At 37.6% G+C, this 27,123-nt stretch overlaps 1 protein-coding gene across 1 annotated transcript; it reads right to left on the reverse strand.

The window, feature by feature from the left end:
- Positions 1 to 3,978: 3,978 nt before the first annotated feature.
- On the reverse strand, positions 3,979 to 26,642 carry LOC145322783 (uncharacterized). The gene is made up of 12 exons (XM_080165041.1): positions 26,443 to 26,642; positions 24,555 to 24,619; positions 23,530 to 23,621; positions 22,531 to 22,629; positions 20,752 to 20,872; positions 19,592 to 19,677; positions 19,275 to 19,358; positions 18,701 to 18,772; positions 17,595 to 17,652; positions 16,857 to 16,911; positions 15,657 to 15,744; positions 3,979 to 4,685 (listed from the first exon to the last, which is right to left on the reverse strand). The coding sequence occupies exons 1-12, from the start codon at positions 26,499 to 26,501 to the stop codon at positions 4,560 to 4,562; spliced, it is 1,005 nt and encodes a 334-aa protein (XP_080021167.1). The 5' UTR covers positions 26,502 to 26,642; the 3' UTR covers positions 3,979 to 4,559.
- Positions 26,643 to 27,123: the final 481 nt, after the last annotated feature.

Here is a 27,123-nt window from a genome sequence, read left to right on the forward strand (position 1 = left end):
CAAAATATCCATCAATCTCTGTTTCTTATGACCAATGAATACCTTCCCCGCCCGTCCGTAGAAGAAATCCACTTTCTTGGCCAATATCAAGTAATGAGCACCTCCTACATTAGTCAATGTTGTCCTCCCGTCTACCAAAAATACTTTTTGTCAACTTAAATTTTTAAGAGTTATGTAATTTACGAATATGACTCTAATTTTGAGACTGTTCCTCGCTACTTATGGATGTTATCATCTTTGTTTAAAGAAACTCTTTATACTGAGCTTTGTGAACATTAAATTAAAATCTTTATCTTTTCCTGGGTAAATTTTCTTTTCTTGTTTTTGTTGAATATACTTTATTTTGCTTCATATTCATGACTGAATAAATTGATGAATTTAATATCTGTCATAGATCGTTGCTCAGAAATGTTTTTTTTTGCATAACATACAGACCAACAGACATTTATAAAGTGTAGTTACACTTATAATCAGTTGGGGGCACAGGGTTATGCCAGGTGGCGCACTCAAAGTTTTTAACACTCCCCTAACGATTTTTGCACCCCTATTAAGTCAAATCGAGGGGTGTGTAGGGGGTAGTGAGTAATGATACACCCCCCTGAAACACATTGACCTTTCTGAATTGACATCCCCTTTGGCTATGTTAGGTTTGTGTTTTAGGAGGGTGTATATCCTCTTAAAGGAGTAGACACCTGCGGGGGGGGGGGCTTATTTACCCCCCTTAATTTTGCCAGGGTGTGGAAACAACAACGTTTCTGCACGCCACTGCTTATGATGCCTTCCTTCGAAGTTCTTATCTGGCACAGAAGCAATCCCCCCCCCCCACTGAAAAAGTCAAACCACTTGTACTTTTCTTAAAATTGTAAATAAAGGGGAGGTGGATAATTTTTCGTTATGCCTAACCCCTACGGCCCCAGCTTGTAACTAATATAACCTGAAACACGAAAAACGAGTATCCCCATCCTTATTTTCAGTTCACTTCAAATTAAGGGAGGGCGTTTTGTGCTCGACTTTGAAAGAAACACCATACACAAATAAATACTTACCAAATAGAAAGAGAACAGTATGTAAAAGTAGCATCATATATTATGTTTCCTTAAAAGTTTTATTTAATCTTAGCAATAATTTCTGCCATTTTCTTCACTAATAACAAATTCTGGAAAGGTGTAACTCACTCAGAAAATTATTCTCAGAAAATTATCACATTTTCACTGTAAATGCAATGTAATGAATTACTTTAAAGACAAAAGCAGGGATTGGATAATGGACGATAAATTTATGAAAATTATTGGTTGAAAAGTTTACTAGTTTGTACAACGGATTAATACTTCATAAAAGTCTCCAAAGTTTTTAGACCAACGAATTGGAGAACGTCTTAAATTTTTTTTTGGGGGGGGGCCTGAGGTGGATTCTTAAAAAAAAATTTGCCCCACTAATTGGTTAGTGGGGCAAAATTGTTTTCAAGAAAAATCCTCCAAAATCACATTAATCTTATGTTAATAACCCTCCTATGCTTTTCTTTATTTTTTGGAGATTTTTGATGTGATTTTGGAGGATTTTTCTCGAGAACAATTTTGCCCCAGTAACCGATTAGTGGGGCAATTTTTTTTTAAAGAATCCACCTCTGATCTTTTGCAGGCCAATATTCCGCCCTTCCCAACTAATGATATGAAATTAAAGATATATTAAATTTTTTTTGTAATAAAATTTTAATTTTGCCAGAGAGAAATATTAATAAAGAAACTGATATATATTCTCGTATTCATTCGAATCCAGTGGATAGGAACCGGTTCTCATCCATACAAAAACACTATGTCTAGCATCGTATTATATCCAGCTTTCTACGAATATAAAAATGTAGAATCATAAGATTAAAACTAGTTTTTTTAGCCCCGAGTTAGCTATAATTGTACATTCTATATCCGCGGAAAGCCGTTTATAATACGATGCGAGAAATAACTATAATAGCCGAGTCATCCATTTACTTTTGATATCTTTTTATTTTATCGCGCAAAAATACATTAAATTTTGTAATAAATTCTTACTTTAACCCATATTGATATCCTACTAATGTTATTAGGTTAGAAATCACATAATATCAAATTAAATCAGTTTAAAACACTTTAAGCCAATCCTAAATCAATAATTATTTATAGTACTAAATTCTCACTTATTAATATCACAAGATCATTTCTACTACTCTTATGTTTACAATTTAAATGAAGACTAGACTAAAATAATTTCTACAGTTATGTAATAGAGTTAATCTAGAGACATGCTCCAAATCAGCCAATAGGAAAACAGGGGAGGTACAATCCATACTTGTCATTGGTTGAAATCGTGTACAGATTTTGGTAGGAAGGGGAATGATTTTATTATTTCGTTCGCATAATGAGTCCGTTATAAATAGTCGCATTTCTTAAGATAAACATTTCGTCGCCTGTATACATTAAATGTAAAAAAAAACAATTGGAATCCCTTTTTAAGTTTGATGACATATTAGGTCTATTTCTTTAGTTTATAATATACAATAAAACAAATGTGTTACTAATTCCAAATTAACAGGGATTTAGAGATTTGACAATGCATTGAAAATTAAGTATTTTAAGTTAATGTGTAACATAAATCATAATCTCAGCGATGCAAAATCCGAAGCAGATTGGAGAACTATTGTGCATGGCCTATATTTTTAAATGAAATAACTGAAAATGATGATATGATAATCTAAAATTATTCCCGAAATAAAGTACACAAATCTTTAATAAAAAATTATTTTGTCTCTGTTCCCTTATTCCTTAGTAATTGTTCACCAAGAACATATGTATATTATCATTTTAGAAACAAGTTTTGTTTCAATTTCGCCATAAACTTCCTAGAAGCTAAGCTTCTCTTTAACTAACCTCTGGTTGATTGAGAATTCCAGGAGAAATATAGTCAAATGTTTTGTTTAGGTCGTGATATCATCATAAAATTTAGTCTCTAGGTCTATCTGTTTTTGTATAACCGAAATCAACTGGTTAGATCTACACTTTTACTCTAAAATTAAAACTGTTCTTAAGCGAATATGATTTTTAATTCATATGAAATATGAACGTCCTTGTTAGTCTCGCAGTTGTTTAATACCAAGGTTGATAGTAAGTCCATCAAGGTGACCGATGACTAACATCAGTCTACACATTCATTCAACACAGGGATAAGACAATGACTGATAAATTGATCTTTATCTCCAATGTTTATACACAAAACTACACCTTCTAGGTTAAATAGTTTGGACATTCATAGAACACACACACACACAAACACACATTCTCTTACTAATTTAGACAAGTAATGATTTAGATTGTAATAAAAAAAACTGCAGAAATAATTTGCACATTTTTATAATTAAATAAGAACACGTTCGTTGACCTTTACTTTGTGATGTTTTTTCTTTTATTTTTCTTTTACAAAGTTTAAAATTTAATTACAGTAGAAGTATCATAATGCACAAAAAGAACTAATAACAGAAGACAAAGAGATAAAGTTATCGTTGTCTGTACATTTTTATGACAGATCGTTGTCTGTACATTTTTATGACAGTAAAGACATTGAAAGAGATAGTTTTAGATAAGATTATTATGCTGGACAAAAAACTCCTTTTTTTAGATTTATTCTCTAATATTACCATGAATTTACCTTAAAGTGCTTTGTCAGCACAGTCCCCCCTAAACTTATTTTGAAATAAATTGAAAGAAAGGGGGTCATATTTTTGGTCAGGTTAGGTTATATTAGGTACTGGGTAGCTCCTCAAGATTATGGGCATCACAGGTAAAGGTCCCGCAGGGTTACGGCCCTCGAAAAGTACCTTTAACTATATTCCGTATATTCCTATTTTCAGTAACCAACAAAGAGTTTTAGTTTTAAAACTTCATTAAGAACATTTAACTTTCTAAAGAGCTTTAAAACAAAAAGTCTGCTGTACTATTTCAAAGTCTTAGATAAAAATAGCACACTATATTTTTACATTATATTATATTAATAGATAATATAAAAAGCATTGGAAAATTACAAATCAAATTAAACATAAATATTAATCAAAAGATCTGATTTGATAAAAAGGAAATGCCAAAATGATTTAAAGATCATATTGTACAAAAGTTTCTAAATACCTTACCAGTTTAATGTCTTTAAATATTTAATCACAAAATTAAAAAGGAAAACAACATCCATAAGTAGCGAAGCACAACAAATCACGGAATGGATAAACAAACAAAGTAAGTTATAGAGCAAACGTTCGGTTTTCATAACAATGAAAAAAAAGAAAATGAATATGCAAAAACTCCAAGAAAATCACGAAACTTTAAAGAATAATGTTTAAAGCATGACCTAAAGCAGACGGACAAAACAGTGTATATATTAGATGCGCATAAGACATAGAAATTTTCACTTAAAATTGAATATTTCTATCTTAAATAGCAGCTGAGGAAAATTACATTTCTCCCATAGCATTACGGACTTACTGACGGACAGACAAAATGAATTATACAGTAGCTTTACTACTAAAAAGTTCCCAATTTCAATTAAAACAATTTAATGGCAGTTACAATATTGAATAAAATAATGAGGATGGTTGTCACTTGAAAGATACTAGATGCTCCATTCTTCCCAAATACCATAACTTCTGCAGGATTTTGAGAAAATCCGACCTAAAAAAAGTTAGATTATAGTATACAACAAGATTTTTTGTGCATTAAAATCTCGTTAACTCACGGACCGATCGATTTCTCATACTTCTGTGTTTCATTCTGTTCCCAGATGCTTGAGGCTAAGTTACACTTTTCTGTAAAATATTGTTTAAGTCCTCCAACAAAAACAATATCTTTAGATATTACAAGGCTCCCTAACAATATAAGTCTAGGTTTAAGAACCCAAATAGTTTTTAAACACTGCTCAAATTTTACGCATTTTGTACGCCCAAGGGTTAAGGACGTTCACAAACTAAATTAACCATCTGAATTTAACACTGTATGACGTCACTTAACACTGCTAAAATTTAACCATGGGTACGATCGTTTTACATCATTAAACGCTCTGCTTGATTTGGGTCACGTGACCATTAAAATACACTGAATTTTGATTTTGAAGATAATAATAAATGTCTTCTTCTCTATAAAAAGAAGGAATTCGATTCTTAATCACACCCCACCCGAAGGCGTGTTAGGTTAGAAAAAAAAAACCCGCAGAAACAGTTTACACAGGATGTACTGGGACCTTATGGTGGTTTCAGAACATGCTTTCCCTAAATTGAGTTAGTACCTTCCCATAGTAGAAAATTTTAAAATTACTTTTGGTGATCAAATATTACTTTTATTTTTAGACTACCTAACCTAACCTGCTTTATTGTCTTATTTTGTCTTTCATGTTTATCATGCAAATTCCCTGACATCACAGTTGAAATGTCAGATATTGGAGCTTTCTAAAAAGGTCTCTAACATTTTTCTAGCTCTATTACTTTTTTAGATATCTTATTTCAAAGTATTGCTGTAAAATCATCTTTTATACAGCAACAAGGATGACAACATCCATAAGTAGCGAAGCACAGAAAATCGTGGATGGAAATACGTAAAAGTAGATTTAAAGTGTATTTATCCCAAAAAAGTTTGAAAATTGGACCAAAAACACCAAATATATGGGGAAATATTTAAAACATATAGAAATAGCCAAAAACCTGATAAAAGGCAGTCTGACCGCCATGGTTGTTTTCTTTAAACGACGGGAAATTTAATTTTGATATCTATAACTGAAAAAATTTTGAAAATCGGACCATAAACACTGAAGATATGGAGAATAATGTGATAAATACAAAAATAGCCTAAAACCTGCAAAAAGGCAGTCTGGCCGTCATGGATGTTTTCTTTAAACGACGGGAAATTTAATTCTCATATTTATAACTGAAAAAATTTTGAAAATTGGACCATAAACACTGAAGATATGGTGGAAATGTGAAAAATACATAAATAGCCTAAAACCTGCAAAATGGCAATGTGGCCGTCATGGTTGTTTTCTGTAAACGACAGGAAATTTAATTTTGATATCAATAACTGAAAAAATTTTGAAAATTGGACCATAAACACTGAAGATATGGAGAAAAATGTGAAACATACAAAAATAGCCTAAAACCTGCTAAAAAGGGGTCCGACCGCCCTTGATGTTTTATAATTAATTGTGCTCCTTAATAATGGGAATGTTGTCAAAAAATTTCAGCTGTCTATCTTTAATAGGAGCCGAGAAAATCACGTTTCCCCTATTCTGTCTTACACGGACAGACGGACGGACAGACGGACGGACAGACGGACGGACAGACGGACGGACATTTCGAATTATAGAGTAGCTTCGCTACTAAAAAGTTGAAATATGAAATTAGTTATTTTAGAGAAAATTACAAGTATCTTCATGTAAATCTTTCTAATATTGCTCCAAATTGACCAAATTGGACAGTTAAGGTGCCTAAAACTATCTACTTTCAATGGACAATCCAAATACATAGTTTTTAAGACTATATAAGCCAATAGGAGCATGCTGAAATGATTTTTAAAAATGCTAAAGGAAAAAATATTTCCTATTTTTAAAAATAAATTGAAATTTAATTGACTTTAGAAAGGATTTCAAGGTAAGTTATGGTGTATAAAGTTGTCACTTTGTAATTAGAAAGCCAATAAAACACAATCATCAGATATTTTGAACCAATAGAAACATATCTTATGAAAAATAGACATAAATATTGAAAATAAACCAAAAATTGGTTAGAATTTTAATCATTTCCAAGCAGGTTACAAATGTAATCTACTAATTCTAGTAATATTTTATAAAAATAGTTGATTGGCTTTTTTGATTTTTTATAACCTTATGAAACAAAATTAGTTTTTGCCATCTTAACTAAAAAAAACATAGTAATTAAAAGACTTTTATAGATGATCTCGCATATAATAAAAGAAACAATTTATTCTTTGGCCACTTTTTTTTTGTTGATAAACACTATTAGGTACTCTAAACTAGTGCTGAGATTTTTAAAAATAATAAATCATAATCAATTATGAGTTTCTTGTACCTTAATACTCCTTTTACATTATTAAAAATGCCTTAATAGTGATTTTTAATTAAAATTAAATTACATTTGTTTCTTTGATATTTCATTTTAGCCTTCTCCTGTTGACTTATAAAGTCTCAAAAAGTGTGTATTTGGATTGTCCATTGAATGTAGATAGTTTTAGGTACCTTAACTGTCCAATTTGGTCAATTTGGAGCAAAATTAGAGTGATTTATATGAAGATACATGTAATTTACTCTAAAATAACTAATTTTATATTTCAACTCTTTGCTGTGTAAAAGATGATTTTACAGCAATACTTTGAAATAAGATATCTAAAAAAGTAATAGAGCTAGAAAAATGTTAGAGACCTTTTTAGAAAGCTCCAATATCTGTCATTTCAACTGCAATGTCAGCGAATTTGTGTGGTAATACGACACCCATACGGACAGGCCGATTACAGAGTTGCTTCGCTGTGACTTATGATAACAAACCCCCAGCACTAATCCTATTATATCACTATCCATCTCATGACCGCTGTTAACCCCGCACCCGGCGGTCAAACTAGCCTGCCTAAATGTGGGGAGGGGACTTGAACATGCAACTATCACGAGTCCATCATGCGCTTATATAATCGGGAGGCACTGCCTCCCCTTTTACCACCGCTGCCCCCACAGCCTGTCTACCGTCGGGCGCTAAGCCCTAGCGCCCCACACCCCCTTCAAACCTAACCATTGTTATATTTTGTTGTATATATATAGTAAACATAACTTGTAAATATTATTCAGTTTTAAATATATAATTCTGTATGATTGAATCCTGCTTGTTTGTTTGGTAGAATACTTAAAGGCTAGGGCCCGTTGAATCCGAACTCGTTACCCCGTGGGCCGAGTACGCTCGGCTTACCAGAACTTGGTGTCAGCGTGTTTCAATCGAGCCTTACAGAAACTAGCCTATTCTACCTCTGATTGGACCCTTTGGCAAGTAAGGGGACAATCAGCCGCCAACTGACCCGTGAGACGGCCTTTTTAGGTCGAATTTCCATCATTTTGAACGCAATATGTGGGCCTCTGGCCTACGGCAAGCAGATTTAGCCTGCTAAAAGCGCCAGTTAAGACGCTTTTTCCGTGTCGTGTAGGAGTAGCGCTAGGTGCGCAGCCACGGCAATCGGATAATTTAGCTCAGACGGCTACAAAACTGAGTCTAAATTGGCAAGTGTAGCTGGGACAAGCCCCAGGACACCCAGGCCAAACCTACGAGACAGACAGCTGTGTGCTGGTCTCCCTAAGAAGGCAATGTGTGGCTGCGAAGCTTCAGCACACAAGTAAGCCCTACCACTGCGACGGATAGCAGATTTTGAGCCACAGGCACGGCAGGACGGGACATTCCCTGCCGCTGCCTCCCAGGATTCGAACCCGAGGCGCTGCAGGACGGGCCATTCCCTGCCGCCATTTGTCGGGATTCGAACCAGCGGCGCTGTAGGACGGGTCATTCCCTACCGCCGTCACCCCTCTGAACCTTGCAGGACGGACATTCCCTGCTGCCAGTGCTTCCAGAATCGCACCTAGAGCTCCTAGTGATAACAACACACCATTGTGTATAAAATGTCAACCAAGTGATAAAAATAAATATAAAATTGTTGACCAAGTGATAATTAATAAGCTCTAGTGATTCGAAGCTACAGTCTAAGCCACCATGGTAAGCGATACCACTATAGCTGCGGTGCGGCCACCACCAAAGTTTCTGCCAACCCCAGCCGAACGAGAGGCCCCCTTGTCTCAAGGGCAGGACCTCCACTTCCCCTGCCATATCAGGGTGAGGTTTCCTACTCCTGACCCTGCCCAGCATGTACAGGTTGATGCCATGATTGACTCTGGCAACCGTGTACCAGGGTCTGCTGTAATTTCTGAGCACCTCATGCACGCGATGGGCGTGCAACGCATGTTGATTCCGGACAACACCCAGATCCTGACTGCTAATGAGGAAGGCCAGCCCCTCCAGGTAATTGGAAAATTAAAAGAGTTATATATGGCAGTTTCACACACTCTTATACTCCACCTATACCACGTGACTGTGGTCCGAAATCTCTCACACCCTCTGAACCTAGGAGGGTATTTTCTCAAGGAGTTCGGAACTAGGCTCTGTTTCGACATGCAACCACCTTGCTTGTGGGCGCGTGGGGAGTTTATCCCACTCCGTGGTGTCCCCATTGACCGGGAGACAGCCGAGAGAGAGCTAAGCTATGAGGGGCCTCTGCCAGGCCCCCTGCCTGAGCAGCCGCGTGTGGTTGAGAAAGGCACACACTGGGTGGACGCTGAGCTCAACGCACACAAGGGAGCTAACCTGCTAGCCATGGGGTTGCCCCCAGTGCCCAAGGTGCCAAGGGAGAGCCTGCCAACAACGTTTCCTGAGATTGCCAGCCCTCCAGAACCAATCTTCTCCTCCGACATTTTTATCAACGGCCAGCCGTGTCCACCTGGCCCCCTCTACCTGGGACCTCCAGCCAGTCCACCAGCCAAGCCCGAGTCCAGACCCGTCAAGTCGCGGTCTGATGTACCCGGAGCCACATTCAACTCTCAGGCCCCAGCCTCTCCCGGCACCGTGCCCGTCAAGTCGCGGCCGGACGCCCACGGAGCCAAAGCTGGACCCAGCACTTTGGCCTCTCCCAGCGCCGAGCCCGTCAAATCGTGGCCGGACGCCCCCGGAGCCAAGCCTGGCTCCGACACGTCAGCCTCTCCAGAAGCCGAGCCCGTCAAGTCGCGGCCGGTGGATCCCAGAGCCAAGGCTGACCCCTCACCAGCCACGTATAGGCTAAGCGCTGTCACTCCAACTGACGGTCAACCACCCCAGCTCCGCACAGCCAAGCGGGTGGTCCTGCCTGGCCGCGGGGTTATGGCGGTCCCTGTTGAGCTAGTGGGCCATCGCACCAAGGATGCCATTCAACTAGCTGCCCCAGAACAGAGGTTTGGGGAGGACCTTGTTATTCCAGAGGGCCTGTATGCCCACAGGCCTGGCTCTGCCACTGTGTTCAGAGTACTGGTGGTCAATGAGGGGGAGGTGCCCCTCTTGCTGGATGCTGGCCTCCCAGTGGCAGGGGAGCTGGTCAAACCTGACATTTTGGAGGTCTCTGATACGCCTCCCCCGCGTCTCCACTCGTTCCAAGAACCTGCTGAGCCTATAGACATGCAAGAGTTGTGGGAGGCCCTGGAGATGGAAGACAATGAGTTCCTACGCAAGGACCCCTTGCTCAAGAAGGAGGTCTGGACTACGTTGTCAGAGTACAGGGACGTCTTCTCCAATTCTACCCCCGGCTGCACAGATGTGGTTGAATTGCAGCTGCGCCTCAAACCAGGGACCCAGCCGATCCGCCAGAGATTTAGGGATCTGAACCCGCGGCAAGAGGCTGAACTGGAGAAACAACTGGACACCTGGCTGCAGGAAGGAGTTATAGAGCCGTCGGACTCCGCCTGGAGCAGCCCCCTGGTGCCCATCAAGAAGAAGGACGGGAGCACCCGCTGGGCCGTCGACTACAGGGCCCTCAACAAGTGTCTGGAGCTGGACAGCTACCCCCTGCCTAGGATCCAGCAATTGGTGGAACGAGCTGGCGGGCACCGTGTCTACAGTGCTCTAGACGCGGTGGCCGCCTACTACACCATCCGTGTGTCTGAGGATAGCCGGCCCTGCACCGCCTTCACCACCCCCAGGGGCTTGTATCAATGGAAAAGGATGCCCTTTGGCCTGGCTACGGCACCGTCTGTCTATTCCAGGTTTATTGCAGGGGTCCTAAACCCACTAGGCACAGCCAACCTCCAGTCATACCTTGACGACGTCCTGACCTTCCATCAGGATACCTGGGCCCACCTGGCCAGGCTCCGAGAGGTCTTGGAAGCCCACCGCAGGGGAGGGATCCGCCTCAAGCCAGCCAAGACCAAGTTGTTCCGGTCCAAGGTGGATTATCTGGGTCACACCCTCAGCCGTGAGGGGATAGCCATGCAAGAGGACTATATTGACCGCATCTTGGACTTGCCAGCCCCTAGCACCCCCAAGGATTTGCTGGCGTTGCTGGGCTTCTTTGGATACTACCGCCTGTTCATCCCAGAGTATGCAGACCTCACCTACGAGATGAATCGGCAGAAGACGGCCAAGGCCCTAACCTGGACGCCTGAGATGGAAGCCCAGCTGCTGCAACTCAAGGACAAGTTCCGCCAGGCCCCCATCCGAGCGCCGCCCAGGTTTGATTTACCAGCAGTGTTCCAGCTCACCACAGATTTCAGCAGCCGCGCCATCTCTGCCATACTGAGTCAATGCCAGGAGGGCAAGGAGAGGCTGATTGCCGCCGTGGGGCGCAAGACAACCGACCCTGAAACGCGCTACCCGTCCTGGAAGGGAGAGATGGCCGCCATTATCTATGGGATCCGAAAATTCCACGGCATCTTGTCCTACCGCAGCTTCCAAATCAACACTGATTCCTCTGCCCTGCTACAGATGAAATCACTGAACACATCCACAGGGATGGTGGCCCGCTGGCAGGAGGAGCTAGCGGCCTTGGATTTTACCGTCTGCCACAGGCCTGGCACTCAGAACACCAACGCCGACGCCCTCAGCCGCCGGGAAGATGCCAACATGCCAACGGCTAGCGCCGAAGAATTAGCAGAGCAGGCTGAGTATATCCACAACCTGGGCCAGCCAGGGGAGGCCGCAGCTAGCCGGCCGCCTGCCGCCCGACTGGATTCAGCTAGAGTATTGGAAGCCCAGACACAGGACCCCCTCCTGCTCCGTGTCCGCCAATGGGTGGCTGATGGCAAGGCCCCAACCAAGGCTGAGCTGCGTGGCAAGGAACGAGACGAGCAGCAGTACGCCAGCCGCTTCTCAGCCCTGGGGCTTGACGAGCATGGCTGCCTCACCACCACTGACCAGACTCTGACAGGGGAGAGGACAAGATACCTGCTGCCCTCGGCCCTCCAGAAGGACGCGTTCTTTCTAGCCCATGGGACCCCCATGGCTGGGCACTTTGGGATGGACGCAACTATCGCCCGCGTTGCCATGCACTTCTGGTGGCCCAACCTGGCCCGTGACGTCCGCCTGATGGTACAAACCTGCCCTGAGTGTGTCCAGAAAGTTACCAAGGAGAGGCTGAAGCAGGGGATCCACGTGCCCTCCCGCCAGGGGTATCCACAGCAAGTCCTATTCATCGACCTGGTGGGGCCACTGCCAGAGACCCCAGCTGGGAACCGCTACATCCTCACCTGCCAAGATGGATTTAGCCGGTTTGTCAGCCTCTACGCCATCCCCAACAAGCGCACCCTCACGGTGGCTGAAGCCCTGTTGCACCGCCACCTGGCCACGTTCGGATGCCCCCTGAAGATCCATTCCGATAATGGAATGGAATTTACCGGCCAGGTATTCCAGGAACTGGCCTCCCGGCTCGAGATTGGCCTGACACATCCACCACCCTACAACCCGCAGTCCAACCGAGTGGAGAGGTTTCATAGGACGCTCAACACAGGCATGCGCCTGTTCCTAGACAGAGACGATAACAACTGGGAGCCCCACCTGCCTGCCATCGCCTTTGCCTACAACACCAAGGCCTGCAGATCTACTGGTGTGACCCCGTTCCTGGCCTTCTTTGGGAGAGAGGCCAAACTGCCGGTGGACATGGTGCTACGGCTGCCAGAGACCGAATATGCTTCAGTTCCAGCCAACGTCCAAGCTCTGTTGCAGCGCTACTATGCAGTTTATGATGCCATCCAGCAGAAGGAGGAGGGAGCCATCAGGAGGAGCGCGGCAGCTTACGAAGGCACGGCCAAGTATGAGGTTGGAGACTTGGTCTGGTACCTGGCCCCTCGCCTGGTGCCAGGAAAGGCAGCCAAGATTACCAAGAGATGGACTGGCCCCTGGAAAGTAGTGAGGAAAGCTACAGAAGTCCATTATGTCATTAAACCTGCCTCTCCAGTAGCCAGAATCTCAGAAGTTACCGCGCATGTAGGCCGACTGCGCAAATACACTGGAGATGTGACTGCCCACCAGATCCCAGACGACATCCAAGTTGACGTGGACGGCGACGAGGATGCCACCGAGCTGCCAGTTGGAGCGGCGGCGCCCGCAGCTAGCAACCCAGGAGAGTTCCCAGTGCACCAGCCAGCCGCAGCCGCCCCACAGCCTAGCGGCCAAGATCGTGACCCAGTGGAGGAAAACCTGCAGGAGCAGCCCAACGAACCGCCGCCGCCGCCGCCCGCTCCAGAGCCACTCAGAGATGCCATCTGGAACCCTGACTCAGACATGGAGAACCTGCCAGCCAGCAGCGAGCCTGTAGGAGAAGAGCCAGCCACTGCGATGGAAGAAGCCGCCCCAGAAGAAGAAGAAGAAGCCATGTGCCCCCTGCTGATGACAGCCATCCCCATCCGGGTCGGAGCTAGGCGGCCAAGCAACCTGAATCAAGCAGGCGCCCCCATGGAATTCTATGCGCCCTTTGCCATCACCATTCCACCCTTAGGAACCACCAGAGTCTGCCTAGGCCTCCGTGTCCAGCTACCAGCCGCGACAGAACTGATCCTGCAGACGAGGCAAAATTTCCAGCGGCGAGGCCTGGCCGTGGCCAACCCACGCCTAGAAGCCAACCAGGAGCTGACAATGCTGATCACCAACCACAGTCAGACCGAGCAACGAGTGTCCCGGGGAGCCTGTGTAGCCCGAGCTGTCCTCCATCGAGCTGTGCCCCAAGAACTGCCTGTCCGGCGCATGAGCCGGCTGTCGTATCCCCAGGTTCAAGGCCTGGTGGCTCAGGAGCCACGCAACCCTTGAAGGGGAGGTTGTGGTAATACGACACCCATACGGACAGGCCGATTACAGAGTTGCTTCGCTGTGACTTATGATAACAAACCCCCAGCACTAATCCTATTATATCACTATCCATCTCATGACCGCTGTTAACCCCGCACCCGGCGGTCAAACTAGCCTGCCTAAATGTGGGGAGGGGACTTGAACATGCAACTATCACGAGTCCATCATGCGCTTATATAATCGGGAGGCACTGCCTCCCCTTTTACCACCGCTGCCCCCACAGCCTGTCTACCGTCGGGCGCTAAGCCCTAGCGCCCCACACCCCCTTCAAACCTAACCATTGTTATATTTTGTTGTATATATATAGTAAACATAACTTGTAAATATTATTCAGTTTTAAATATATAATTCTGTATGATTGAATCCTGCTTGTTTGTTTGGTAGAATACTTAAAGGCTAGGGCCCGTTGAATCCGAACTCGTTACCCCGTGGGCCGAGTACGCTCGGCTTACCAGATTTGCATGATAAACATGAAGGACAAAATAAGACAACAAAGCAGGTTAGGTTAAGGTAGTCTAAAATAAAAGTAATATTTAATCACCAAAAGTAATTTTAAAATTTTCAACTATGGGAAGGTACTAACTCAATTTAGGGAAAGCATGTTCTGAAACCACCATAAGGTCCCAGTACATCCTGTGTAAACCGTTTCTGCGGGTTTTTTTTTCTAACCTAACACGCCTTCGGGTGGGGTGTGTAATACATAACTATTACCTATTTTTAAAAATTAGTATATTTTAATACAAAGATTAATATTTATTCTATATAATAATTTTTTTATAGACATTTAGGTAATATAGATATGTTCTTGAATTTGTTTTCTCTTATTAATAAATTAAATTTACAAAGAGTGTAGGTAATTTATATAAGAAAAATACAAAGAGGAAATCCTTATACACAAGTAACAGGATGTCTATCCTGTATATATGTCCGTCTGTACCAAATGGTAATTGAAAAAAATCTCTTTTGTTAGGACAATGTTTGTCTCTGTACTATGTATGTATCTCAGAGAAACTGTGGCAGCCGCGCCGTTGCTGCAGAAAACGTCGCCTCCGGCGGAATTTTTTTTAACATTTCTCGCCGAATCAGACAATATTGTATTATTTGAGTACACGTTATTTTTTTCCAAAAATTTTCCACTGCGGTAGGACTTAGTCATTTTTATGTTGAATTTTTATTTACTTAGGCTAAATCCTAATTTAAGGCTTTCAAAGTTTGGTTAAGGCCTACATAATAAAGCAGTTACATCCCCCTTAAAAAGAAATCAATTAAACTCGGTATTATTCCTATATGAAACGACGACATTAGAAATATTTATGCAAAAACATATGATTTTTCTATGGCAACCCTGAGCAAGCGATGTTTACAGAGTTTAAAATTTAACTTTGCTAAACGTTCATTAACACTGACGTATGTAAACAAATGAAATGTCCTTAACCCCTCGATGGTTAATTTGAAGAGTGTTAAGATTTAGCACTGCTAAACATTGTTAAATAAAACGATCTAAAACACTCAAAGTTCTTAAACCTAGGCTATAATAATACCCAGTGACTTTAATGGATAAGACAATAGATAGTAAATTATTATACACCTCACCTCAATGATGGTTAACAAAACCACTCCTTATGTAGATTAAAACTTTTTATAGAAAAGTTTTACACCATTTAATTAAGTTTTTTGAACCTATGAATAAGATAACGTTTTTTTAAAACTTTGGGTTATGTCCACTGCCCACTCCCTCCCTGAAAATTACCTGGGGAAAATAAGTGTCCTGTCTTGGGTAGCATCCCAGAGAAAACGAGAAGAAACCATGTTCACCACGTACTCCATATGCATTCAAACTAACATAAATAACAATTACAACAAGATACAAAAGTAGCGAGGCTACTGAAGTCAATGAAAACTTGGCATAGTTTCTGCTGTTGTGAAAGGGAAGACTGCAGGTTCCGCTGACTGAAACATTAAATTTAAAAAATATATGTATCGGAAAGGGGATAAATAAATGTGTGCCCCCACCCCGTGAATCCTATCAGTTTCCCGACTTTCAAATGGACCTTAAAATGTCAGCCAATAGCAAATGTTAACACAGTCAAGTCGCTTCAAAAAAAGCTGAAAGCAAATTGCTAGCAGACGAAAAAGGTCACTAACACTGGATCCGGTTAGATATCTGGGTTATACATCTATACCCAATTCATTAATTACCGAAACTGGTAACTTTTAAAGAAGGCTCGCTACAAAATAAGTTAAGGAAATACTTTACTTTTTCCATTTTTAAAAAATTATCACGAAACCTTTCAACCTTCATTATTTTTTGTTTGTTATTTTGCCCTACAGGGATATAGTTGTGTGCAGTAGATCAGAACATCTTTATAGTCTTGACATGACTTATCACAAACATGTCAACATACACAACATCAAGAAATATATAAATAAGAAAGAATATTTAATCAATAATCATGTATCGAAAAAGAATCAAATGAAAAAGTACAAAATGTCTAAAACAATAAATTGTTAAATGTGCTTTTTAAATATCATATTATTTGCTATGCTTGGACGTCATTTTCCTAGTAAATCTAATGCATATGCAAATCCCGGATGAGTTTCTATAATGCAAATATTGCAATCCTAAAATGTCTAATATATTTGGAAATATACATTTTAAAATATGTATTTGTTGTTGCGACAATACCCTAAAAATTCATATGTTAAGGAATTAGATTACCTTGAAAATTACAATTGGTTTAAATCATGTGTTAAGTGACGAAAAAGTACTTGGATAAGATTATTACTTTCCATCAATTAAGGTTTTGTTCCATTCGTAAATAACTTGAAGAGCTTTCCTGTTTGTCTGCGACCATCTACAATTTTAGGTCTATCGTTTTTTTTATGCTATAGTGTAAGCAACTTGTTTTTAATATACACAAATTTCCATTACAAAATTGACAGGTATTACCTTCTTTCGTTGATTTCCATTGAAATCGAAGATTTTGTTATCTCAATATTAGAACCTAAATGAATGTAAATAGATAAAAATAAAATTTTAAATCCAGCAATTTCAAATGTGGTTAAAATGGAACCTTGTATATTCAGAAACTGCAATTAAATGGCCATATAAATAAGATATCTTAGCAGTCAAGCCAATCTTTAAGTTAGATTAAACTTTGGAGCTCAAGATGAATGTTTTTAGGTAAAATTGTGTGAATCTTATTATATTACTGGAATCTAATAATTATATCGTTTGGTTTCTCGACTCCAACATAATTAAATCTATAGTACATTCAATTAATGTACACGACTATGCACAAACATACAAAGATTTTAAAAAGGGAAAAAAGAAGACAACTTTGTCCATAACTTGTAAAGCATCAGAAAAAAAGTAGTAAACTGTTAAACAGAAAATGAGAAAACATCTTGAAATGTGAGGATGAAGTCAAATTATAGATTAGCTGCTCTACTAAAAAGAAGAGCAAATGGTATCAGCTATTTGTAAGTTTAATGAAAAAAAGAGGGTTGCATTAAATTCAAAATAAAATAAAATTTTATGGAATTATACTTGTTATTGAATGTATTTGATGTACTTTTTTAAATAACATGTTTTTTATATCTAACAAAAATCCTGGAAAATTTTAAAACTTGAAAAAATGAAATTTTCAACGAAGGTTCTATAAACTAAAGAAGTAAAACTCTCTACCTTGGGCACTATTTGATGTAGTTGTCGTGGTGGAGATTCTGGCATCCTTGTCTGATATCTAAAATAATACTATGCCAATTTTTTATTCAAACCGCCAAAGAGTCATTTAGAGTAGCAGCAAAATCAACCAAGGGTCTAAAGGTATAAGATAATGCCCAATAAATCAATATATCATTCCCAAAGTTATTTCACATAATTACTCTATATGTAGATTAAAGAAATTGAAACGTTTGATCACCCAACTTAATGGAGCAACCAATCTAACTTCACTAAAGTCCCTAAAGTTGCTAAGCCAATAAATAAGAAAATGTTATTATAAAACTTTGGGGACTATTGTAATTAACAGCCCCTTGTCCCCCCTCTCTTTGCAAATCAACCTATTTTCCAATGACAATGGCGAAGGAGTGCCAAACCATGAATGAATGATATTTTATGTTTAATGATAAATAATTTTGATAAAATTTTTATTTTGCAAATAAAAACTGCAAAATAATTGTTTACAGTTTTTGCTTTCTATGCATTTTTAAAACATACATAATTGTATTTTATTTGAAACATTAATTTTTAGGAAAATCTTTCCAAAAACGTTTTTTCAGCCACGTACTTTGATATTGTGTTCTTTATCTCTTTGCGCTTATTTAAAAAATCCATTCAAAACATTTTCACTACTATTTTTTACTTTTCCAATTAAATAGCTAGATGAAAAAATGCTAGAATAGGGAAAAGGAAAACCCAGTTTGAAAAATGTAAGAAAATACTTGTGATTACCTTTTGCTATAGGATTATCAAGACACAGTATCAAATTAGTGGTGTAATGTCCGTACTTTTTAAGCTTCATATTAGAGTAGTTTTGCTTTCTATTCTTAGCATATCTTGTTGGGATGAATTTCGATTTCATGCGCTTTCAAATTGGATGCATTACGCTAAGGCATTTCCCCTTTCTTTCATCATTTGTGTCACACGCAGTACAAAACAGCATTAGGCACTATTTTTAACGTCTCTAGTATGACGATGTGTGTTCCAGACTCGAACTTTATACCTCCCCAACAGCAAGCATGCACGCTATTATTCATTTCTATATTTCTTACTGTTTTGCGTGTATTTACCTTATTTCTTGGTTCATCAATGTACCAGGATAATTGTGGAGGTGGCACTCCATACCTGGATTCACAGGTAGCCTACAGAAAAACAAGGACGGTAACATTAAAAAACCAGAGCATAAAAATGAAATGGTTTACTAATAATCATATTTGTTGTAGTTGAGTGTCAGAAAATAATAAGCAGAATATATATTTTTAAGTCTAAAAAAAGTATTTAAATTTGTTGTAGGATACTGTTTAACGAATCATGTTTAAAATCGATAGGAGAATTAAAACAATAATACTTTTTGCAACTTTCATAAAAAAAATAATTTTGTATTAGTCATGTAACCGACCATAAAAAAAAACCAGGGTTCTGCAGCCTCGAGCAAGCTGCGTGGAAGCCTCGAATTTTAACCCGTTTGGATGCTTTAAATTTTTTTTATAGAAATAGGTATTGCAATATTAGGTCAGGTTTAGATATCCAACTGAAATTGTAAAAGGTCGACTTCCCTGAGGCTTTCAGACGGCTGATGCGCGGATGCCGAGCCCTGAGAAAAAAAAATTACACTTAACATTAGTGTGTAAATGAAAAACCTACCCTGATTTCAGTTTGTCCTGTAGTGATATCAGTCCAGATACTGTTGTCTCCACCATTTCTCCTCACTGGCTCCGTTATAACAACCTAATTAATTCAGGGATCTAAAGGGATAAGACAATGGCCGATAAATTGATGTACATCCCCAATGATGATACAAAAATTTTTTACTCAACGTTTAAACCGTTTCTTAAATAAAAAAACAGAATTAAAATTAAAGTTTTGCGTTGTTATTTAAACAGCAACTAGCTAGTTCGCTTCATGCCACGAGGTCAGGAAAATAGCTTAAAACCAACCCATATTATTACTTTATTCATTACCTCGCTTTTATTAGCCACAAAAAGGTTTATTTCCTCTCGGAAAATTGAACTGGCGCTGTTATCATTCACTAAACATTTCCAAATTCCTAAACAAGGATAACATCATTCATGTGTACAAAGAAAATCTATTCAAATAATTTATTTTAAGTCTACACACTTCTTTAACGTTATCGCTAACCACTGATCCAATATGTTTCTCCTTTACAATATAGCTTCTCATAGGACTTATTGGTGTTTCAGTTGAGACATTATGTTTAACTATTTATATCAAAAAAGAGAATCTTATTAGTTTACAAAAGTTATGTCTGAAGCTTTGCAATTTAAAGTAATATTTGCAAAAAGATGAATATTGCCATCAAAAATTTATTCATCATACGTTTGTTTATAATTATTTAATATTTTGCAGAAATAATTGCTTTAATAATTTATTTGTATCTTGATAGTTACATAATAGTATTCTAAAAACAACTTTTTATTTATTCTTTCTAAATTTGATTAATATCTTTTTTGGGGGGGCCAATACTAGAATAAAAATGTAAACTGCAATGTTGTATATGAAGTTTAGTTACAGATATTTCTTAGAACATTACTTAGAAATTAGAAGCAAAAGTATTTTTTAACAAATAAACTATGAGCAAAGTAATGTATTTTTCGACAAAGCCCAAATTGTGTTAAAGATCACCCATGTGATGTCATAAAAATGGGGGAGTATCCATCTCTTTTTTGGAGGTTTTATTTCCCACTCCTCCTCTTATCTCCCTCATTTTTATGACGTCACATGGGTGTTTTTTAACACACTTTGGTCTTTGTCTAGTTTTCTTGCCAAAAAAAATTACAAAAATCTGGAAATCTGTTTTAACGATAAGATAAAGTTTCCACTTGATATGTAACATAACATATCTTTGTTAAAATAAGTTTGTCCATCAGACAATTGCAAGTGAAACCTTTTGGGAATTTAACAAATTTCAATAGAGAAAATATTTCATTGTACTGAAATTAGATTTAATTTATTTTATAAAAATCGCGAAACCTTACACATAATCACAACATCTATCTATCTGTCTTTCTGTCTGTCTTTTTCTGTTTGTCTGTCTGTCTGTCTTTGTCTGTCTTTGTCTTTCTGTCTGTCTGTCTGTCTGTCTGTTTCTCTATCTGTTTACCTGTATCATTGGCGTTAGGTTTGGATATTCTGAGTCCACAATAAGTTTCTGCAGTGATATGAGTCAACCTCTCCACATATGGTCCGACCCACGCATTATCTTGATCATAACCTCCGTACGACTAGTACAATTAGCAGCTGAGTAAATGACAGATGGAACATAGAATAAAACATTATGACAAAAGGGCAAGAAGGTTATTCATCAACACATCAAAGCTTTATACATATTTTTTTCTGAGGATTATTCTCAAAATGAATTAAAAACTAACAAAAAAAGCATCCCTAGATAAGGAAACCCAAACATTCCATGAGTATTATGTATCTTGGTTCAGGCAGACAAACTTTAACAAATTAACAACTCATTATACTTTTGTTTAAAAATGGGATTAAAACAAAATGAATTTAGTTGAATAAAGTTGAGAAAAGTTAAATATGATGTTCATGTACAGTTTTCCATAATCTGACATGTAATTAAACTTCACATTTTCTTCATTTCATACAGATCTGTCTGTCTGTTGGTTTGTCTGTCTGTCTGTACCTGTAGACTTTTAGATTGCTAACTTTTATTTCTATAAATTTCCATTCATTTTCGAGAGACATTTTAAGGGATTTTATTAGTTAAGATATTTTTCCAGTATGCTAAAAACCATGAATATTCGCTCGATTAGAACCGGTCTTAAGCTGTACTGAAAAACCATGTATAGCATCGCCTTACAGATAATTTTCCACGAATATTAAAATAAAACTTTGTGTCTGGGAATTGCTTGTATTTTTCACGTAAGCTTTATAAATGTCACTGCGTTGTTTGAAGCTATTTTACCCAGCCTTCCACCCTACCCTTAATCCTAGTATATGCGTATTTTTTTTTTTTTTTTTTTTACAAAAATTCAATATATAAATTCCACACGATTTTTTTATACTTTTCATTTGATACTGATGAGTTGTCAATTAGCTGGTATTGACTGGCTTATGATTAGGTTGCCAACATCATTACAATATTTTCCATTATCATTGATACTCCCAACTGAACACATCTTACCTGGCTAATGATAAGGTTGCCAACATCATTACAATATTTTCCATTATCATTGATACTCCCAACTGAACACATCTTACCTGGCTAATGATAAGGTTGCCAACATCATTACAATATTTTCCATTATCATTGATACTCCCAACTGAACACATCTTACCTGGCTAATGATAAGGTTGCCAACATCATTACAATATTTTCCATTATCATTGATACTCCCAACTGAACACATCTTACCTGGCTAATGATAAGGTTGCCAACATCATTACAATATTTTCCATTATCATTGATACTCCCAACTGAACACATCTTACCTGGCTAATGATAAGGTTGCCAACATCATTACAATATTTTCCATTATCATTGATACTCCCAACTGAACACATCTTACCTGGCTAATGATAAGGTTGCCAACATCATTACAATATTTTCCATTATCATTGATACTCCCAACTGAACACATCTTACCTGGCTAATGATAAGGTTGCCAACATCATTACAATATTTTCCATTATCATTGATACTCCCAACTTCTTACCTGGCTAATGATAAGGTTCCAACATCATTACAATATTTTCCATTATGATGGATACTCTTAACTTCTTACCTGGCTAATGATAAGATTGCCAACATCATTACAATATTTTCCATTATCATTGATACTCCCAACTTCTTACCTGGCTAATGATAAGGTTGCCAACATCATTACAATACTTTCCATTAAAATTGATACTCCCAACTTCTTACCTGGCTAATGATAAGGTTGCCAACATCATTACAATATTTTCCATTATCATTGATACTCCCAACTGAACACATCACATATCCTTGTCTGTTTGTCAATCCCTAAATATATAGGTTTGGATATACTGATGAACCTATTAGGTAGTACTTTTCAAAGGCTATGTGTAATCAAGCTTTATTCCTGGAAGGGTACTTTTAAAATCCAGCTGAAGGCGTGGCTGCCAACCCTTGATTTCAAATTTGCCCTTCAGATTGGAAACCAAATTATCTATTATTCGATAAATTTAAATAATCTATCCCATTTCCCTTTTGAGGAGGCAAGTGCTAAAGCCACTAGTACCTCAAATACCAAGGTTATCTTTGAAATAGACATACCCTGGTTAGAAGACATTACAAAAGAAATATAAAAAAACAATAGATGTATTACTCTAGATAAGGCGTCAGACACAATAATCCGTCTAACATAAAATAGAATTGTTTGCACATTTTTGTTAATAGGTATTTAGTTACATATGATTCATTCCAATAATACGAGTGATGAAATTTTAAACGTTTTTCCTGAAAACTAGCTTTGTTCAAAGAAAACCCACTATTTATAAATGACTTATTATAAATATATTGAAAAAATAACTGCCCTTTAGTACCAAAATTCTAACCAATAATATGGCCAGATTATTCCTGCACTGTGATCTTTTAGTAAAATTTACTAATTTAGGATTTATATGTATTATGTTTATTCCATATCAGGGATCTTAAAGGATAAGACGATGGCCGATAAATTCTGTTCATCCCTAATGATGATACACAAAATTATCCCTTCTGTAGATTAAAATTAGTGGTTGAAACGTTTGAACACTTAAAATAATAAACCAACCAATCAAAATTCAGTAAAAGTCCCCAATGTTGGAAAGCCAACGAATAAGAAAACGTTATTATAAAACTTTGGGGACTAGTGTAATAAACAGACCATTGTCTCCTCTCTATCTGATTCCTTATACATACCCAAACATCTTGGAACTCATGTGTCCAAGCGCAGGATGTCCAGTGGTCACCAGGATTCAACTGTAACTGGCAGATCAACTCTATATCTTGAGCTACAAAACAAGAATGACATTATCAATAAAACAAATGTACTCTAATTATATATAATTAAAAGTATTGCGGTGGCTCTCAGTCTGTCTAAAGCCTAATAACTTTGTTACTGCTGAACTAACAGGATTGTGCTTCTCAAAGGTTATAAATATGGTTGTCCTACGGTGGTTTAAGCTATTTTCTTAGGTGTAGTAAAACCCCAAACCCCAATTTTTAGAAGCCATTAGTTACATAAAAGTATGTCTTTAGCATAATATGTAAAAAGTTAATGTTTTTTTCGTATGACTAACCCTTTCGGGTGGCTGGTGGTTTATTTCTACTTGCAGTGCCCTAATCCTGTGGTGTTTCACCGTACACAATTTAACCTAACCTAACAAACAAACGATTCAGAAAAGATCAATGGAATGAGAATAGTATTTTCCAGTGTATTTAATATTCTTTATTTGGTATAGCTACCCCTTACTTACATATATCCTACCAAATATTTAATAGTCAAAATGATTTTTTAATTAGTGTTGTTATAAAATAATAATCAAATTTTATAATTTGATGCAAATAATTTACAATAAAATATTTTTCGTTGAAAAAATAATCTAGTATGATTTAACAAAAAAAACCGGTTAAAATAAAAGTATAATAATTTTCCTTTCGTAATTTTTATTAAATTAATTTTTCCAAATTCTTTATGTAAATTTGCTTGAATTTTATGGTACTGGTACGACAAAAACGTAAGTTTGAAGGGAAGGGGAAGTTCAGTGGAGTAAAGTAATGGGGAAGTGAAGAGAAATGAATTATCGGGACCTCTGAAACTTAAATCGGGAACCAACATAACAGAAGGAACTGTTTAGATATAGCTTTGCCACCAAAAAGTATTTGTGCAAGATTTACCCACTAAACTGTTTGTTTAAAATATGCAAATAAAATATTAAGGATACCTTCATCCCCACTTTGAGCAGGTCTATGTACATCTTCACCTTGGGAAGCTCGAATACTTGATATACTAAAATTATAATAAAAAGTTAATAAATTCAAATTTTATAAACATGTAAACTGAACTTCATCTTCGTTTAAGCAAAGTTACCTACAATTAAATGCACACAAATTAGTTCAAAAAAAATAAAAATTTTAGGATGTTTATGCAACTCCTAACAAAATTATATCATCCCCTAAGAAATTTTTTCCTGGAAGGGAGTTTTAACCCCTGCTATACCTAAACAAAACTGCACTTTTAAAAATATAATTCTCAAGGTTGGTACATTTTTTTTTCCCTAGAAAAATGTTGAGGACAATATTAGTTCCAAGGATAGTTGTAAAGAAAAGTTGGGTATAGTCCCTTTCGTAACATCGCACCTTAAGGGGCGATTCTTCGTATTTTTCAAAGTAGGTTTTCTCCTATTTCTAGCCCCTGCGGGGGGCTCAACCCTGTTGGGCGAATTACCTAACCCTGTGGGGCAATCACCTAACCCAATATAACCTAACCTAACCTAAAATAACCTATAAAAAGCCTTTTTAAAAATACGACAAATCGTCCCTTAAGGTGTGATGTCACGAAAGGGACTATTCCCGAAAAGTTTTATCTGGAAGTATGGATGTGGAATGGGGATCTTAAACCAGATTTTTATGCTCTATAATAAATTGATTCCTGTAGCGGGCTAAAATAACGATCTCCCCCAACCCCCTTATTTACCCCATTCCCTTCCCTCCCACTGGATTAAACGGACCGACCAATAAAAGCGAGAGGATATTGAAACCTATTAGGACGACAATTTTACTCCTGTCATAATATCCACGTCTATTTTACATCCATTGGATGTGGAGAGGTCCAGATTTTTTAGAAGAGAGATAAGTTGTACAGGAATGTGATATCCTTCATCAGAAATATGTTTTACCCACAGTTTTCCTCATTTTCCAAGTTCACGTGCTTCTCACCATGTTAGGGTCGGTCCGTCCGTAACGGTTAGCTCTTTTCGTTAATTTAGACATGTTAGAATTGTCTTATCGATTTCATACTTTGCAGGATGATTCATATGACAGTTAGGTACAATTTAGAGAGCGTAGCATCTCAATCGTTATCAATAATTTTTCATGTAATGTAATTATCCTATTCATCTGATTTTTGGAATACTGATTCCTAGGAAAACGTTTAAGTTTATTCTACCATTTCAGAGCTTAGCTTTTATAGATGTTGTCATCCCTGTTAAAGGAAAAGCAATTTGTTGTAAGAAAAGGATAATTATAACCATATAACAATTCTAGCGAAACTAACAAATGATTTTAAAAACTAGAACACATTCAGTTGACTTAAAAATCAAGCTATGTTGTTAATAAATTTTCTAAGGCCTAATATTGTACAAATTCTTTTAGGAAGTATATAAACCTCCTACTAAAAGCATAGCCAGTCTAGAAAACGAAACAAAAATTAAACACGGACAATTATGTCCATAAGTAATGCAGCAAAACAAACCAACAATCTTTCTATGTGGAAAACAAGGTTTTTTTTCATACAGTTTGAAGTTTCCGTTTTTTTAACATAATTGTTTATTATACAATTACGACTTTAAAGTATCCTTTGATTTTTTATTTCTATAGCTGTTTATGACAAATTTCTTCATAATATGAAAGCGTAACGGAATATAAATTTATGTTGCATTTACCAATTAGTAAAAAAGTGTATAATTTAGAGTGGGTTAATTTAGATTTTAAACAAGAAAATATCCAATTTATGCCTTTTCAATTGATCATTATGAGCCAGAAAATTAATTTACTGCGAATAAAATATTGAAGATAATAAAAAATTTAATAAGAATAAAAAAAAGATATTACCCAAATCCATGAGCCACTTTCAGCAAAGCTACCGATACAAATAAACTAATAAATATCATTTTAAGCACTTTTTCATTTGATCACCAAGAAAGAAGAACGGTTTCTGATGTAGAATAATGAATAAATAAATAAAAAAAAAGTGATATAGTCTATATGACTAAGTATTCTTATCTTTCATGTTCTAGTATAAGGTTTGTTCTATATGTTAGGGAGAGATAAAAAAATATTTTCAAATTAAAAAAAAAATAAAAATAACTATTTCTTATTTTGTTTCATTCCAAATTTACCTATACAAAATCTATTGACTGACAATTTTTAAATAAAATGAAGAAATTTTAAAATAAATGTAATAGACACTATATGTAGACAGTTTTGCTTTGCAAGGAAGGATCATGGGTCATGGACAGGGTCGGCTTAATTTAATTGAAATACAACTTTGATTTTTCAAAACACACAAAATTTAGCTACCAAGGCAAACATTGCTCTGCTAATTTAGTTGTTAATATTTAGCCCTAAAACACAAAAGAACAAGAATGTCAACATCCATAAAAACGAAACTCTGAAACGGTAGTAGTGTCAGAACTGAATAATCAAGTTTTGACAATATTTTACGTAAATTTGTTGCAAAACTTTTAAATACAGGATACAGTGTAAAGGACATATTGAATTTTTAGAACTTGA

Source organism: Acartia tonsa, chromosome 1, assembly GCF_053477335.1.
Source record: "Acartia tonsa isolate MP-2025a chromosome 1, ASM5347733v1, whole genome shotgun sequence".
NCBI classification, from domain to species: domain Eukaryota; kingdom Metazoa; phylum Arthropoda; class Copepoda; order Calanoida; family Acartiidae; genus Acartia; species Acartia tonsa.